Genomic DNA, 16,787 nt, shown 5'->3' on the forward strand with positions numbered 1-16,787 from the left:
AACATTGGAATTTCCTGGGCCAGAGAGTGAAGTGCTCTGTGGTTTTCTTTTTCTTTGTTTGTTTTGTCTTGTCCTAATCCTACAAAAAAACCGGGGGACCAGGAATCCTTCCCTGACTTCCTAAAATTGGACTAAAAATACAGAACCAGCTCCAGCCAAGCATTTGACATCCACAGTCTTGGACTTTCATCCCTACAGGGAACAAGGTGGCTATTATAATGCAAAGGCAATTCTGATACGTATCTGATTGTAACTGTTTTAGCAGATTACTGGAAAGACAAGTTTCCCAGGTCTGATAACTCTACCTATTAAACAGAACCCTCACTGACCCAAAACGGGGAACTGAGGGCTGAAGCTCCACCCAAACTACCTAACCTCCTGCCATAGGGGTCTGAGGATAGTGACATCTACCAATCTGTAGAGGTACATGCATTGGGTGCCTAAGGTACAGCTGCAGAGCCCACCCACCAAAGTGCTTTAGGAATAGAGACACACCTACCTCACTGGCACTTGGGAGAACCCTGTCAGCATCCTGCCCTCCCTGGAATGTGACCCCCTGCTGCTACTAGAATCTGGAGCACACAACTATCACCACTACTCCTCTAAGCGAATAGGTGACAGCCAACCCCACACACTTGATGACCCAAAATCAGATTCGACTCAAGAATAGTGAATGGACTCTTAGGCTTATATTTCTGGTAACGGCCCAAACAAGCTGGTAATAGGACATAAGTGATTCAAAGGCTACAACAATCAAGACAGCGCAATCTAGTAGTCCATCTACGTACACTGAAAGAAAACAAAACAAGATAAGAATCAGTGAGCAAATATAAAATAAACCATTACAATATCTTATAGATGGCTCGGAGACAACAGTCGATATCAAACCACACAAAGAAGCAGACCGTGATTGCTTCTACAACTCCCCAAATGAAAGAATCAAAATCTTTCCCAAATGAAGATACAATCCTGGAATTGCCAGATGCAGAATATAAAAAACTAATATACACGATGCTTCAAGACATCACGGATGACCTCAAAAATGAAATAAGGCAATCTACAGAAAAAGCCAAGGAACACACTGATAAAGCAGTTGAAGAAATCAAAAAGATTATTCAAGAACATAGTGGAAAAATTAATAAGTTACAAGAATCCATAGAGAGACAGCATTCAGAAATCCAAAAGATTAACAGTAAAATTACAGAATTAGACAACTCAGTATGAAGTCAGAGGAGCAGAATCAAGGAATTGGAATGCAGAGTGGGGGAGTTGGAGGATAAGGCAATTGACACCAATATAGTTGAAGAAAAATCAGATAAAAGAATTAAAAAAAATGAAGAAACCCTAAGAATCATGTGGGACTCTATCAAGAAGAATAACTTGCGTGTGATTGGAGTTCCAGAACAGGGAGGGATAACAGAAAATACAGAGAGAATAGTTGAAGATCTGTTGGCAGAAAACTTCCCTGACATCATGAAAGATGAAAGGATATCTATCCAAGATGCTCATCGAACCCCATATAAGATTGATCCAAAAAGAAAATCACCAAGATATATTACCATCAAACTTGCCAAAACCAAAGATAAAGAGAAAATTTTAAAAGCAGCCAGGGATAAAAGAAAGGTCTCCTACAAAGGAGAATCAATAAGAGTAAGTTCAGACTACTCAGCAGAAACCATGCAGTAAAGAAGGCAACGGGATGACCTATATAGAGAGCACTGAAGGAGAAAAACTGCCAGCCAAGGATCATTTATCCAGCAAAACTCTCTCTCAAATATGAAGGCGAAATTAAAACATTTACAGATAAACACAAGCTTAGAGAATTTGCAAAAACCAAACCAAAGCTACAAGAAATACTAAAGGATGTTGTTTGGTCAGAAAATCAATAATATCAGATAACACCCAACACAAGGTCACAGAACAGAACATCCTGATACCAACTCAAATGAGGAAATCACAAAAACAAATTAAGATTAATTTTAAAAAGAAAAAAATGCCCCAAACAGGGAATCATTGAAGTCATTATGTAAAAGATCACAATAATCAAAAAGAGGGACTAAATACAGGAGGCACAAAACTGCCATATGGAGAGGAAAACAAGGCAATATAGAACAATATAAGTTAGGTTTTTACTTAGAAAAATAGGGGCAGATATTAAGATAACCACAAAGAGGTCTAAAAATTCCATAACTCAAAATAAAAACCAAGAAAAACATAACGACTCAGCAAACATAAATTCAACTATTATGAAAATGAGGAACACAATTTACAAAGAAAAACGTCTCAGCACAAAAAAGTAAGTGGAAAAATGAAACTGTCAACAACACACACAAAAAGGCATCAAAATGACAGCACTAAACACATTCTTATCTATAATTACACTGAATGTAAATGGACTAAATGCACCAATAAAGAGACAGACAGTCTCAGACTGGAAAAAGAAACACGATCCGTCTATATGCTGCCTACAAGAGACACACCTTAGACTTAGAGACACAAACAAACTAAAACTCAAAGGATGGAAAAAATATATCAAGCAAACAACTATCAAAAAAAAGCAGGAGTAGCAATATTAATTTCTGACAAAATAGACTTTGAAGCTAAATCCACCACAAAGGATAAAGAAGGACACTACATAATGATTAAAGGGACAATTGACCACGAAGATATAACCATATTAAATATTTATGCACCCAAAGACAGGGCTGCAAAATACATAAAACAAACTTTAACAGAACTGAAAAGTGAGATAGACACCTCCACAATTATAGTAGGAGACTTCAACACACCACTTTCGGAGAAGGACAGGACTTCCACTAAGAAGCTCAATAGAGACACGGAAGACCTAATTGCTACGATCAACCAACTTGACCTCATAGATCTATACAGAGCACTCCATCCAACAGCTGCAAAATACACCTTTTTTTCTAGTGCACATAGAACATTCTCTAGAATAGATCACATATTAGGTCATAAAACAAACCTTTGTAGAATCCAAAACATCGAAATATTACAAAGCATCTTCTCAGACCACAAGGCAATAAAAGTGGAAATCAATAACAGAAAAATCAGGGAAAAGAAATCAAATACTTGGAAACTGAACAATACCCTGCTGAAAAAAAGACTGGGTTATAGAAGACATAAAGGAGGGAATAAAGAAATTCACAGAATGCAATGAGAATGAAAACATTTCCTATCAAAACCTCTGGGACACAGCAAAAGCAGTGCTCAGAGGTCAATTTATATCGATAAATGCACACATACAAAAAGAAGAAAGAGCCAAAATCAGAGAACTGTCCCTACAACTTGAACAAATAGAAAGCAAGCAACAAAAGCATCCATCAGGCACCAGAAGGAAATAAATAAAAAAAAAATTAGAGCTGAACTAAATGAATTAGAGAACAGAAAAACAACTGAAAGAATTAACAAAGTCAAAAGCTGGTTCTTTGAAAAAATTAACAAAATTGATAAACCATTGGCCAGACTGACTAAAGAAATACAGGAAAGGAAACAAATAACCCGAATAAGAAATGAGATGGGCCATATCACAACAGACCCAACTGAAATTAAAAGAATCATATCAGATTATTACGAAAAATTGTACTCTAACAAATTTGCAAACCTAGAAGAAATGGATGAATTCCTAGAAAAACACTACCTACCTAAACTAACACAATCCGAAGTAGAACAACTAAATAGACCCATAACAAAAAAAGAGATTGAAAAGGTAATCAAAAAACTCCCAACAAAAAAAAGCCCTGGCCCAGACGGCTTCACTGCAGAGTTCTACCAAACTTTCAGAGAAGAGTTAACACCACTACTACTAAAGGTATTTCAAAGCATAGAAACTGATGGAATACTACCTAACTCATTCTATGAAGCCAGCATATCCCTGATACCAAAACCAGGTAAAGACACCACAAAAAAAGAAAATTACAGACATATATCCCTCATGAACATAGATGCAAAAATCCTCAACAAAATTCTAGCAAATAGAATTCAACAACATATCAAAAAAATAATCCACCACGACCAAGTGGGATTTCTACCAGGTATGCAAGGTTGGTTCAATATTAGAAAAACCATTAATGTAATCCACCATATAAATAAAACAAAAGACAAAAACCACATGATCTTATCAATTGATGCAGAAAAGGCATTCCACAAAGACCAACACCCATTCATGATAAAAACTCTCAGCAAAATAGGAATAGAAGGAAAATTCCTCAACATGATAAAGGGCATCTATACAAAACCAACAGCCAACATCATTCTAAATGGAGAGAGCCTGAAAGCATTTCCCTTGCGAACGGGAACCAGACAAGGATGCCCTTTATCACCGCTCTTATTCATTTTTTTTTTCTTATTCAACATTGTGCTAGAAGTCCTAGCCAGAGCAATTAGGCTAGACAAAGAAATAAAGGGCATCCGGATTGGAAAGGAGGAAGTAAAATTAGCTTTATTTGCGGATTACATGATCTTATACACAGAAAACCCTAAGGAATCCTCCACAAAACTACTGAAACTAATAGAAGAGTTCGGCAGAGTCTCAGGTTACAAGATAAACATACAAACATCACTTGGATTCCTCTACATCAACAAAAAGAACATCGAAGAGGAAATAACCAAATCAATACCATTCACAGTAGCCCCCAAGAAGATAAAATACTTAGGAATAAATCTTACCAAAGATGTAAAAGACCTATACAAAGAAAACTACAAAGTACTACTGCAAGAAACTAAAACGGACCTACATAAGTGGAAAAACATACCTTGCTCACGGATAGGAAGACTTAACATAGTAAAAATGTCCATTCTACCAAAAGCCATCTGTACCTACAATGCACTTCCGATCCAAATTCCAACGTCATTTTTTAATGTGATGGAGAAACAAATCACCAACTTCATATGGAAGGGAAAGAAGACTCGGATAAGTAAAGCATTACCGAAAAAGAAGAAGCAAGTGGGAGGCCTCACTCTACCTGATTTCAGAACCTATTATACAGCCACAGTAGTCAAAACAGCCTGGTACTGGTACAACAACAGGCACATAGACCAATGGAACAGAATTGAGAACCCAGATATAAATCCATCCACATATGAGCAGCTGATATTTGACAAAGGCCCAGTGTCAGTTAATTGAGGAAAAGATAGTCTTTTTAACAAATGGTGCTGGCATAACTGGATATTCATTTGCAAAACAATGAAACAGGACCCATACCTCACATCATGCACAAAAACTAACTCCAAGTGGATCAAAGACCTAAACATAAAGACTAAAACAATAAAGATCATGGAAGAAATAATAGGGACAACGTTAGGAGCCCTCATACAAGGCATAAACAGAATACAAAACATTACTAAAAATGACGAAGAAAAACCCGATAACTGGGAGCTCCTAAAAATCAAACACCTATGCTCATCTAAAGACTTCACCAAAAGAGTAAAAAGACCACCTACAGATTGGGAAAATTTTTCAGCTATGACATTTCTGACGCCTGATCTCTAAAATCTGTATGATTCTGTTAAAACTCAACCACAAAAAGACAAACAACCCAATCAAGAAGTGGGCAAAGGATATGAACACACACTTCACTAAAGAAGATATTCAGGTGGCTAACAGACACATGAGAAAATGCTCTCGATCATTAGCCATTAGAGAAATGCAAATTAAAACTATGATGAGATTCCATCTCACTCCAACAAGGCTGGCATTAATCCAAAAAACACAAAATAATAAATGTTGGAGGGGCTGCGGAGAGATTTGAACTCTTATTCACTGCTGGTGGGAATGTAAAATGGTACAACCACTTTGGAAATCTATCTGGTGTTTTCTTAAAAAGTTAGAAATACAACTACCGTACAACCCAGAAATCTCACTCCTCAGAATATATCCTAGAGAAATAAGAGCCTTTACACGAACAGATATATGCACACCCATGTTTATTGCAGCACTGTTTACAACAGCAAAAAGCTGGAAGCAACCAACGTGTCCATCAATAGATGAATGGTTAAATAAAGTATGGTATATTCACACAATGGAATACTACGCATCGATAAAGAACAGTGAAGAATCTGTGAAACATTTCATAACATGGAGGAACCTGGAAGGCATTATGCTGAGTGAAATTAGTCAGATGCAAAAGGACAAATACTATATAAGACCACTATTATAAGTTCTTGAGAAATAGTATAAACTGAGAAGAACACATTCTTTTGTGGTTACGAGAGGGAGGAGGGAGGGTGGGAGAGGGTTATTTACTGATTAGTTAGTAGATAAGAACTACTTTAGGTGAAGGGAAGGACAATACTCAATACACGGAAGGTCAGCTCAACTGGACTGGACCAAAAGCAAAGAAGTTTCCGGGATACACTGAATGCTTCGAAGATCAGCGGAGCAAGGGCAGGGGTTTGGGGACTATGGCTTAAGGGGACTTCTAAGTCAATTGGTATAATAAACTCTATTATGATAACATTGTGCATCCCACTTAGAAGTGTGGTGTCTGGGGTCTTAAATGCTAACAAGCGGCCATCTAAGATGCATCAACTGGTCTCCACACATCTGGATCAAAGGAGAATGAAGAACACCAAGGTCACAGGATAACTATGAGCCCGAGACAGAAAGGGCCACATGAACCAGAGACTTACATCATCCTGAGACCAGAAGAACTAGATGGTGCCCGGCCACAACCGATGACTGCTCCGATGGGGAACACAACAGAGAACTCCTGAGGGAGCAGGAGTACAGTGGGATGCAGATCCCAAATTTTCATAAAAAGACCGGACTTAATGGTCTGACTGAGACTAGAAGAATCCTGGCGGTCATGGTCCCCAAACCTTCTGTTGGCCCAGGACAGGAACCATTCCCGAAGACTGCTCATCAGACATGGAAGGGACTGGACAATGGGCTGGAGAGAGATGCTGATGAAGAGTGAGCTACTCGTATCAGGTGGATACTTGAGACCATATTGGTATCTCCTGCCTGGAGGGGAGAGGGGAGGGTAGAGAGGGTTAGAAACTGGAAAAAGGGTCACGAAAGGAGAGACTGGAAGAAGGGAGCGGGCTGACTCATTAGGGGGAGAGTAAATGGGAGTATGTAGTAAGGTGTATATAAGCTTACATGTGACAGACTGACTTGATTTGTAAACTTTCACTTAAAGCACAATAAAAATTATTAAAAAAAAACCTTTGATGATTATGAGGTAAGGGGATGGGTGTACAGGGGAAATCACTAGATAGTAGATAAGAGGTAAATTTTTTTTTTTTTGGTGAAGGGAAGAGAACACACAATATAGGGGAAATCAGTACAACTTGACTAAGGTAAAGTCACAGAAGCTTCCTAGACACATTCAAACACCTTGAGGGACCAAGTTACTGGGGTTGAGGGCTGGTGACCATGGTCTTGGAGGACATCTAGCTCAATTGGCATAACATAGTTCACAAAGAAAATGTTCTACAGCCTACTTTGTGAGAAGCATCTGGGGTCTTAAAAGCTTATGAGCAGTCATCTAAGATACATCTATTGCTCCCATCCCATACTGAGCAAAGAAGAATGAAGAAAACCAATGACACAAGGGAAAGATTAATCCAAAGGACTAATGGACCACATGAACCACGGCCTCCACCAGCCTGAGCCTAGAAAAACTGGTTGGTGCCTGGCTATCACCACAGACTGCTCTGACAGGGATCACAATAGAGGGTCCCAGAGAGAGCAGGAGAAAAATGTAAAACAAAATTCAAATTCACCAAAAAAAAAAAAAAAAAAAAAAGACCAGACTTATAGTCTGACAGAGACTGGAGGAACCCCGAGACTTGGCCCCCCAAACACCCTGCTAACTCAGAACTGAAGCCACTCCCAAAGTCTACCTTTCAGCAAAAGATTAGAAAAAAAAATAGATTGGACAGGCCTATAAAACAATAACACATGTGAGGAATGTGCTTCTTGGTTCAATCAGGTATAAGAGGTCAAATGGGCAACACCTGCCCAAAAACAAAGATGAGAAGGCAGGAAGGGCCACGAAAACTGGACAAATGGAGATGGAGAACCCAGGACAGAAAGGGAAAGGGGGAGACTGCCTACCCAACATGGGGATTGCAACCAATGTCACAAAACAAGTTGTGTTTAAATTTCTGAATGAGAAACTAATTTGCACTGTAAACTTTCACCTAAAAGACAATAATTTTTTCTTAAATACAGAAATGGCTCTCCTAACACATATTTACAAATAATTTCTTCATCCAGTATCAAAGAACATTAAAATAAATTCACCTCAATTTTAATCAATTTTAATTTTTCCTATGAACTGTACAGATTTCCAGCTGTGTTCTTTGTTTTCATGGCTCCTGAATTCATTTAATGAGGCTAGTGCCATGTCTTTGAGATATTTTCCTCTGCTGTCCTTTTGTATGAGACATTGAACTAGCTTGTGAGAGTCTTTGCCAAATCCAGTAAAAACGTCATTGTACAGTGCCAGAAGAGAAAAATGAGTCACACAGTAGCATCTTTTTTTTTTTTTTTTACTGTCAGTAATTAACAAGTGTAATCAGGCAAACTGAGCAAGGCTTGGAGAGTAGAGTCCCTTTGAAACTCAGGATGTTAAGGATGCCTTTTTAAAATGGTCAACACAGTCATGATGGTGCTATCACAAGCTTCTGTCTTTGTAAAAGCAGCATTCTTTGAAGCGTTCCCCTTATCTCATCTCCAGGTTGAAAACATGCCCATCTTAGCAGCTTACATTACCATGCCCTGTTCTTTAGCAGGAACTCTATTAATTGCCTGAACATTTGAACAAGTACTTGCTGAGGTACCTTCTAAAGTAAGCACCTAATGATCCCCTTTGCTAATGACCTGATGAGCAGACTGAAAAGAAAGAGAGGAAATGAGAAGGAAGGTGTTACTCTGTCCTGAGCAGCTCTCTTCACCATATGGCCACAGTGAAAGGCAAAAACCAGGACATTCTCCAAATCCACCTGAAGCTTTTGGAACTGAGTATGAGCCAAGTCATAATGAGCTACTCTTGAAGCTTCCACTGATAGCTAGCTACCTTGAGGGCCATGGATTAGTTCCAGAACCGTGACCAGTATTTCTGTTGTTCTTGTTGTTGTTTTGTTTTATTAATTTTATTTTGTTAAATTTATAAACCATCAAGGAGTGGTATTTTTTCTAAAATACAATAAAAATAAATTACTCTGCGGACCACACTTTTAAGCACTGTCGTTAGGTGCCGTCAAGCCCCTTCCAACTCATAACGACCCTACAGGATAGATTAGAGCTGCCCCGTAAGGTTTCCAAGAGGCACCTGGTGGATTCGAACGGCCGACTTTTGGTTAGCAGCCTGAGCTCAAAAGTTTGAGTAGTACTGCTAAGTTTAAGCCACTGTTTGATAACCCTGGAGGAAGTGATGGTTGGGAAAGAATCAGAATCCCTGGGGCAAATCAATCTCTAAGAGTGAAAACAGGGACAAAGACTGACTTTTAACAAGGTTCAGGAAGATATTTTCCACGATTAATCCATAAACTTTGGGGCTGCCTACCAGGGCCCAGATTAGGGTGAGGCAAGCAAGGCTCCTAGAGTGCATAATTTAAGGAGGCACTGTCAGCGTCAGCACACCCTAGTCCCAGCCCTGCTGCCTACAGTAGCATCTGATCAAATAACTTCACCTGAGTGTCAGAAGAAAGAAACAATGAAGATATACTCGTTTAATAAGGACAGTAATGGACAGATACCACAGCTCTCTTCCATTACACAATAGAATTCTCAAGCCGCTTTCACATGTATTATAACATTATGCCAACCACAACTCCCTGAGGCTAGAAGTGCAGATGGTATTATCAACAAACAAGTTTAGGAAGACTCTAGGATTTGATCAAGGTGGTAGAGTTAGAACTGAAATTCAGACCTTCTGAATCCACATCTAGTATTCTTCTCACTATACTACATCACACCCAGTCTCTCTCTAAGGTCCTTTTTAGCACTCCGATTTTATAATCTATGTTGATTAGAATTATTTATGAAGCCACTGTGGTGGCGGGTTAATATTAACAACAAGATGACCTCAAAATTTGTCTACTGTCTACTGAGAAATAACCTTGTAAGTAAACAAAAAATAAACACAAGGAATTCATATAATGGTTCTTAATGCTGGGCATCAAAGTTTTAAGGGCACCAAAACCACTTATAAATGTTTATAAATAGTAGAGTGTCTTAGTCATCTAGTGCTGCTACAACAGAAATACCACAAGTGGATGGCTTTAACAAAGAGAAATTTATTCTCTCACAGTTTAAGAGGCTAGAAGTCCAAATTCAGGGCATCAGTTCCAGGGGAAGGCTCTCTCTGTCGGCTTTGGAAGAAGGTCCTTGTCATCAGTCTTCCCCTGGTCCACATTGGGCCCAAAGGACACACTCTGCTCCTGGTGCTGCATTCTTGGTGGTATGAGGTCCCTGTCTCTCTGCTCACTTCTCTCTTTTATATCTCAAAAGAGATTGGCTTAAGACACTATCTAGTCTTGTAAGTCTCATCAGTATAACGGCCGCTAATCCATCTTATTAACATCATAGTGATAGGATTTACAACACACAGGGAAATCATATCAGATGACAAAATGGCAGACAATCATACAATACCGGAAAGCATGACCTAACAAGTTGACACTTATTTTGGGGGACACAATTCAATCCATGACATAAAGTCAATTTTTTTTAAACCTTGCTATCAACAAAGCTTGGAAGCCATCAGAAGCAAAGGGTAACTTTGCTAAGCGTTATTATATAAGAAGCTGGGATTAGAGCAGGTCTGTCTAGCAAAAAGCTGAGCTCTCTCTGCCTATAATGGGAGATGTTCAGAGAAGAGCAGAAGAAAATAAAATACCCTTGGCAGAAAGCATTATGTAGTCTGTTAGTCTTTCTCTGCACAGCCCTGCTTCTGACAAAAACTTTCTGACGCTAACAAGAAATACAATTTTAAGCATTCACAGAAACACCCTGAGTTGCACATGTACTTTCCTGGCTGCAGTGGATTAATATGGCGAGCGTCTAAATTACTTAAAAGCAAAGAGAAACTTACCCCTTCCCATGATTTCTCGTGGTCTCTGGCAGGTCCTTGGATGACGATTCCCTGTACAAAACACAGCACATACACACCATCAGCTTTCCAGAGGCTGCGTCATTACATCAGATAAACTCCATTAAAGCTGATGCGGTCAACATGAGCATTTCACGTCACTACATTTCAATCTTGTCCCCTTACATAAATGTTTTCTCCATCACAAACAGACATCTAACCTCAGAGGGCAGAAACATGGCATTCTAGAAACATGGGCTTTACAGCAACTTGCTTTGACCTTTTACTGGCAGTAGTTTCTGTCCTTGCCAAATAAAAACCATCACACTGGACATAGCCTTATCTATTAGGAAGATAGTTATATCAACAAAAACTGGTGGATAAAAATGCCAAAAGGCTCAGTTTTAACAACCAGACTAGCATGTCATTAGCTTGCCTGTCCCTGGCCTCCCCTCAGTGTCACTCCGTGGCAAATCCAGTGCCCTTTATAGTGTAACCTTTTCCTGAGCATGGTGTCAAACAGCAGCTACTCTAATCAAATTATCCCTGAGGCTAAGCAGTCCACAGAGTTATTCCCAGTAACAGTATAGACCAATGAACATGAAATAATGACGCCAGAAACTTTGGAGAAACAAACAAAAAAAACCACACACTGCCAATGCAGGAGGGGTGGTAGGCATCTAGGAGAAACAATTCTATTTTTAAAAGATTACAAAACATATACATACACAGAAGCTAATTCATACCATAGCCCTTCATTTTCTACAGAGTTCAATCACAGAGGTACCATTTACTGTTTATCTGCCAACTTCCTGACATTAAGCTAAGCACCCAAGAGGCAGGTGTATAAGACTTCATCCACTGGCCTGTTTCGGAATTTAGAACCTACTTGAAGCTAGGCATATATGAAACAAAGAGAGACAATCAGGGAATAAATAACAGACAGAGTCCTGTAACTAGCTGGGTGACCCTGGATAAATTACTTTCTATTTCAAATTCCTTACAAATGGAGGGGGCTGAACTAAATGAGTATTCTACAAAGTGCCCTCCATGGGATGTTACCAAAAACAAACCAACCAAACCCACTGCCGTACTGTCAATTCCGACTCATAGTGACTGTGTAAAACAGAGTAGAACTGTTCCACAGGGTTTCCAAGGAGCGGCTGGTGGAGTTCAACTGCCGACCTTTGAGTTAGCAGCCAAACCGCTTAACCATTGTGCCACCAGGGCCCCATGGGATGTTAAGGAGAGTGTTATTCAAAAAAGGGTTCTTTGATCAGATAAATTTAGAAAATGCTGCCTTAAGTTTAAATACCTTTCTTTATTACAAGGCTTTTCAAAGCCTTTAAAATGGTAGCGAGCAATGTGACAAAAGTATGCAGTCTCTTGATTTGTTTGGTCAAAGTCCTTTTTGGAAGCAACATCTCTCAGAACTTGTATTCTTTGGAACTCAGTTTGGGAAATGGTGCACAAGATACCTACGTAAAGCCCCCTGAAGCTCTGAAATGCTATTATTTTATAACAAGTTATTAATTGATGGAATAAAGTTAACGTAAAACAAATCAAGAAAGAAGTCAAGGGCCTTGGAGTCTCAGAATTTTGGAGCTGAAAGGAACTTTAGAAATGATCTAATGATTTCTTATCACCTCCTCCCCCTTTTTAAAGCAGCAAACAGCCCTCAAAAAAATCTTATGCAACACACCAATATTTAAAATGGATTAGGGCAGAACTCTTCAGGTTGAACTAGGGTAGAAGGCTGGAGTCCCCCACACTGGGATTCTCCCTTGAAGCAGCCTGGATATACTTTATCAGAAACCCAATGCCATAGGAAAGAGAGAGTAGAATCTAGTGACCCCTGACCCTTTAGATGAAGCTATTCTGGAAGGGCTTTAGGAAAGAGCTGGAACCCTTATACACACTGACACACAAGTCCTTCATCTATGCCAAGTATCATCTCAATTTTAACTGTAATTCCTCCAAATGAGATCAATAAAATAACCGTTACATAAATAGCATTACAAAACCTTTCTTGCACAAAAAACCATAAGAAAGATAATACACTAAAATGTAATCCCTGCACAAATGAGGAGCCGCTAGCTTTAAGCTGGGGAGTGACATGGTTAAATTTGGATTTTAAAAAGATATATTTGGCAGCAGAAAAGAGATCTGAGGGGTGAGAATGGCTGAGGGACCTGAGCCAGTGAGATCAGAGATGCTAGGTCAATCTGGCAGGACTTCTTGTATTTTATTTCTTGTTTATTCTTCAATATTTAATAAAGCCTTTTGGAAAAGAGTCAAGTTTATCTCAGTCGTATTAGGGGGAACCACAAAGGAAAGGGCTGTCAGGATTTTCAAAGGGGAATTGCCTCTCCAGAGGTCAGCATGGTGGACATAAGAGGCAACAGAGGCAGCTATCTTCCAGGGGAAGATGAAACCAAGGATGCAAAAATCAATACTACCTGTCAGGCACCTCACCTAGTTTTCTAGAAGTAAATCTCCAAAGATCAGAATTTTGTTTTAAAGAAGACAATTTCCTAACAAAGACATGGAGCTCAAGGCCTACTGTCCATATCATCTCAAACCCCAGAAGCACTCCCCCAGTCCCAGGCTGCCTCCCTGCTTCTTCCTCTGTCACTGGAGTTTAGCTTGCCCTTCTGCTCAGCTGGTGTGTGTGTATAGATCCCTACCCCAAACTACACATTACTTCTAAGGTAATGGAAACACACTTAAAAATAACATCAAAAAAGCAGCTTTTAGCCAGACATTAGGAAATCTAAATAAAAACCAATGTTCCATGGGTTTACCCAGTGTGGCCTTAAACACTCTAAAATCACCTTCGTTAATAGTTACACCACACTCCAGCCAGAGTGGCCTCTACTCATCCCTTAAACATGCTTTGAACTCTTCCAACTCTATGCCTCCCCCCAACACACACACACATTATTTACACCTACTAACAAACTCCGTTCATCCTTCGATATCAGTAGTGAAGCCTTCCTTCATTACCAGAGCAGAAACTACTTTGAACTCCCATATAATATGGAGCTTAGGTGCTACCTTATGCAGGTGGACATACCTTATAGTATCCACCAGAATGCCCAATTCTCAGATGGCAAGCAATCTATCTTCTATACTTGTGTCTAGTTTGTGCACAGCACTAGCTCATTCCTACTGAGAGTTTCAGCAGCCCTACACAAATCAGACTTACAAGAAGCTCTCTTACCAAGCGTGTTCAGGACACATCATGTTTGCCTACGTCCATTAGTACAGATCAGTGCTTCAAACTCCAGTCATTCACTTACCACATTAATCAATTTTATGACTTTTAATAAATCCATTTACTGTCAACACTTATTTACTTAATGTTTCTTTCAATTAAGTCACTTTATTACTTAAGTATACCCTTTAGCCTTGTCCTATAAAATAGTATGTGACAGCATGGGCCCAATGTGTTACATACATATTTTTTCACCTACTTATTTTGTATATCACAAGCAGTACACTTTGTGAAACACTGTTCATTCCTTTCTTTATTCAGTCCAGAAATATTTGGTGACTGTATTCTACTTGCCAGGCACTGTTCTATGTTTTAGGAAAGGGGTTCTCAACTGGGGGTGATTTTTGGCCCCCCTCCTCAGATGACATTTGGCAATGTCTGCAGACCTCTTTGGTTTTCACAACTGGGAAGGAGTGCTACTACCATCTAGTGCGTAGAGGCCAGGGATGCTGCTAAATATCCTACTATGCACAGGCTGGCCCCCTGCAACAAAAGTGTATCTGATCCAAAATCTTGCTAGTGTGAAATTGGAAAAACCCTGCTTTGGAGGAAAAGTGGCAAACAAGAGAGAAAATTCCCCTGCTTTTGCAGCTTCCAATCTTAGTGACAGAATGGTATAGATGATATAGTCTCCCAATATATTCAAGTAAGATTCATCAGTCTACAGTTCTCAGGATTAATTTTCTGTGAGGCAGCACTGAGCAGATTCTGGTACAGCGGCCTCTTCTATAATGGCAGATTATACACATCCAAGTGAAGAGTTTCACCAACAGGTCAGACCATGGGCTTTGCCACCATGCATATAGGGTCGCTATGAGTTGGAATTGACTCAACAGCACTGGATTTGGTTTTTTTTTTTTTTTGGTTATACCTGGATGTGAGGCTGCCTTGCCAATTACTAGCTATCTGACTTTCGGCAAGTTATTTAACCTCTTTAAGCCTTGGTTTCCTCATCCATAATGGGGTTATTAGTGGTATCCTTAATTTCACAGGCTTTTGCGGAGGATTAACTGAGAACAATTAGAACAGTTTTTGGTAACAGTAAATACACAGAAATCAGGACCTATAAGGATAATAAAAACTTTTTTTCCCAAAATAATATCTTGGTTCAGTCAGGTTCTGGGGGTTTATCTTCTAGTTGGTCAATCTCTTCAATACATTAAGTATAACTACTACTATTTATTTTAAGAGAGAGGGTAGTACAGGTAGTCCCCGACTTATAATGAGACTCCATTCCAAAAACTTGGTTGTAAGTTGGTTGTTAAGTCGAATACTTCTTTTTTCTATTTTTTTAAAGTTTTCACAGCCTGCTATAAGGCAGTGTTTTGAACAGTAAATCATAACATTGAACATGTGTGAGTGAACATCTGAGAATATCAGCAAATTACACACTGAAATATAGTATGTAAGTACATATACTAACGATAAGATGTACCAAAAATAAAACAGACAGTTCTAGGTACAGTTCTTCGTAAGTCGAGGACTACCTGTGTAATATATATTTCATGAGCTAAATTTTCAAGATGAAACTTTGATTTTAAAGTTTTAGCTTTAGTCACATTTACTATTTAAGTTTGGAATGTGTACCCCCAATTCTCAAAGAGCTTCCTTTGCCATTTTTGATGTGCCCTACATGTGTTCCCCTAACTTATCCTAGCCTTCTTAAGACATTCATAGCCTGAAAACTCCTAATCCTGGTGGTTATTCTTCTAGTAATCCTCTGAGATTCAATTATATCTAGCTGTTTATTAGTTACCAAAACTGCATGCTACATTTTAACTTGTAGAGAAGCACTTCTATGTTGGCTTTGCTTTCAGCCACATGGTTCTCTCATGGCTGGTTAGGTAGGCCAATTACTTTACTATCCACCACTGCACTCAAACATATCATCACACTAACCTCTGGCTACCCTACTAAGGAGCCCTGGTGGCACAGTGGTTAAGAGATCGGCTGCTAACCAAGAAGTCAGCAGTTCAAATCCACCAGCCGTTCCTTGGAAACCCTATGGGACAGTTCTACTCTGTCCTATAGGGTCACTATGAGTCCGAATTGGCTCAATGGCAACAGGTTTGGGTTTTTTGGTACCCTGCTAAAGACTGTGTCAGTCCTGGCTTCCTGCTCTTTCTCAAGCCCTAGAGCACTTCTGATTTTTAAGGGAAATAGAGCATTGTCTAGAGATAAGGTGTTCCCTGGAGTCCATTCTCTCCTCACCCTCTCTCTTAAAGTCACAGCTCTCTTCAGCTGTTTAATAAACCTATCTTCTGTAAGAGATAGGTTTATTTTACCCAACCTGTGAGTATTTCATCTTAGCATCTCCCCTGATTCCACATCCTCCAAATAATAAAGATTCAAATGGTATTTTTTGTATATCTACTACCATAAGGCAAAAAAAAAAATTTTTTTAAGGCAGTTTCACATACATCATTTTATCAGTGCTCACGACAACCCTA

At 39.2% G+C, this 16,787-nt stretch overlaps 1 protein-coding gene across 4 annotated transcripts in view; it reads right to left on the reverse strand.

Annotated features, from left to right (window-relative positions):
• The window catches only part of PRRG1 (proline rich and Gla domain 1), a 156,438-nt gene that overhangs the window by 101,405 nt on the left and 38,246 nt on the right, over nt 1-16,787 (reverse strand). For all 4 annotated transcript variants that reach the window (XM_049871336.1, XM_049871333.1, XM_049871335.1 and 1 more), the window contains exon 2: nt 11,064-11,114. In XM_049871336.1, the coding sequence (XP_049727293.1) occupies nt 11,064-11,073 (10 nt within the window). In that variant the 5' untranslated portion in view covers nt 11,074-11,114. The remainder of the gene's footprint in view (nt 1-11,063; nt 11,115-16,787) is intronic.

The sequence above is a fragment of the Elephas maximus genome, chromosome X (genome assembly GCF_024166365.1).
Source record: "Elephas maximus indicus isolate mEleMax1 chromosome X, mEleMax1 primary haplotype, whole genome shotgun sequence".
Lineage (NCBI taxonomy): Eukaryota > Metazoa > Chordata > Mammalia > Proboscidea > Elephantidae > Elephas > Elephas maximus.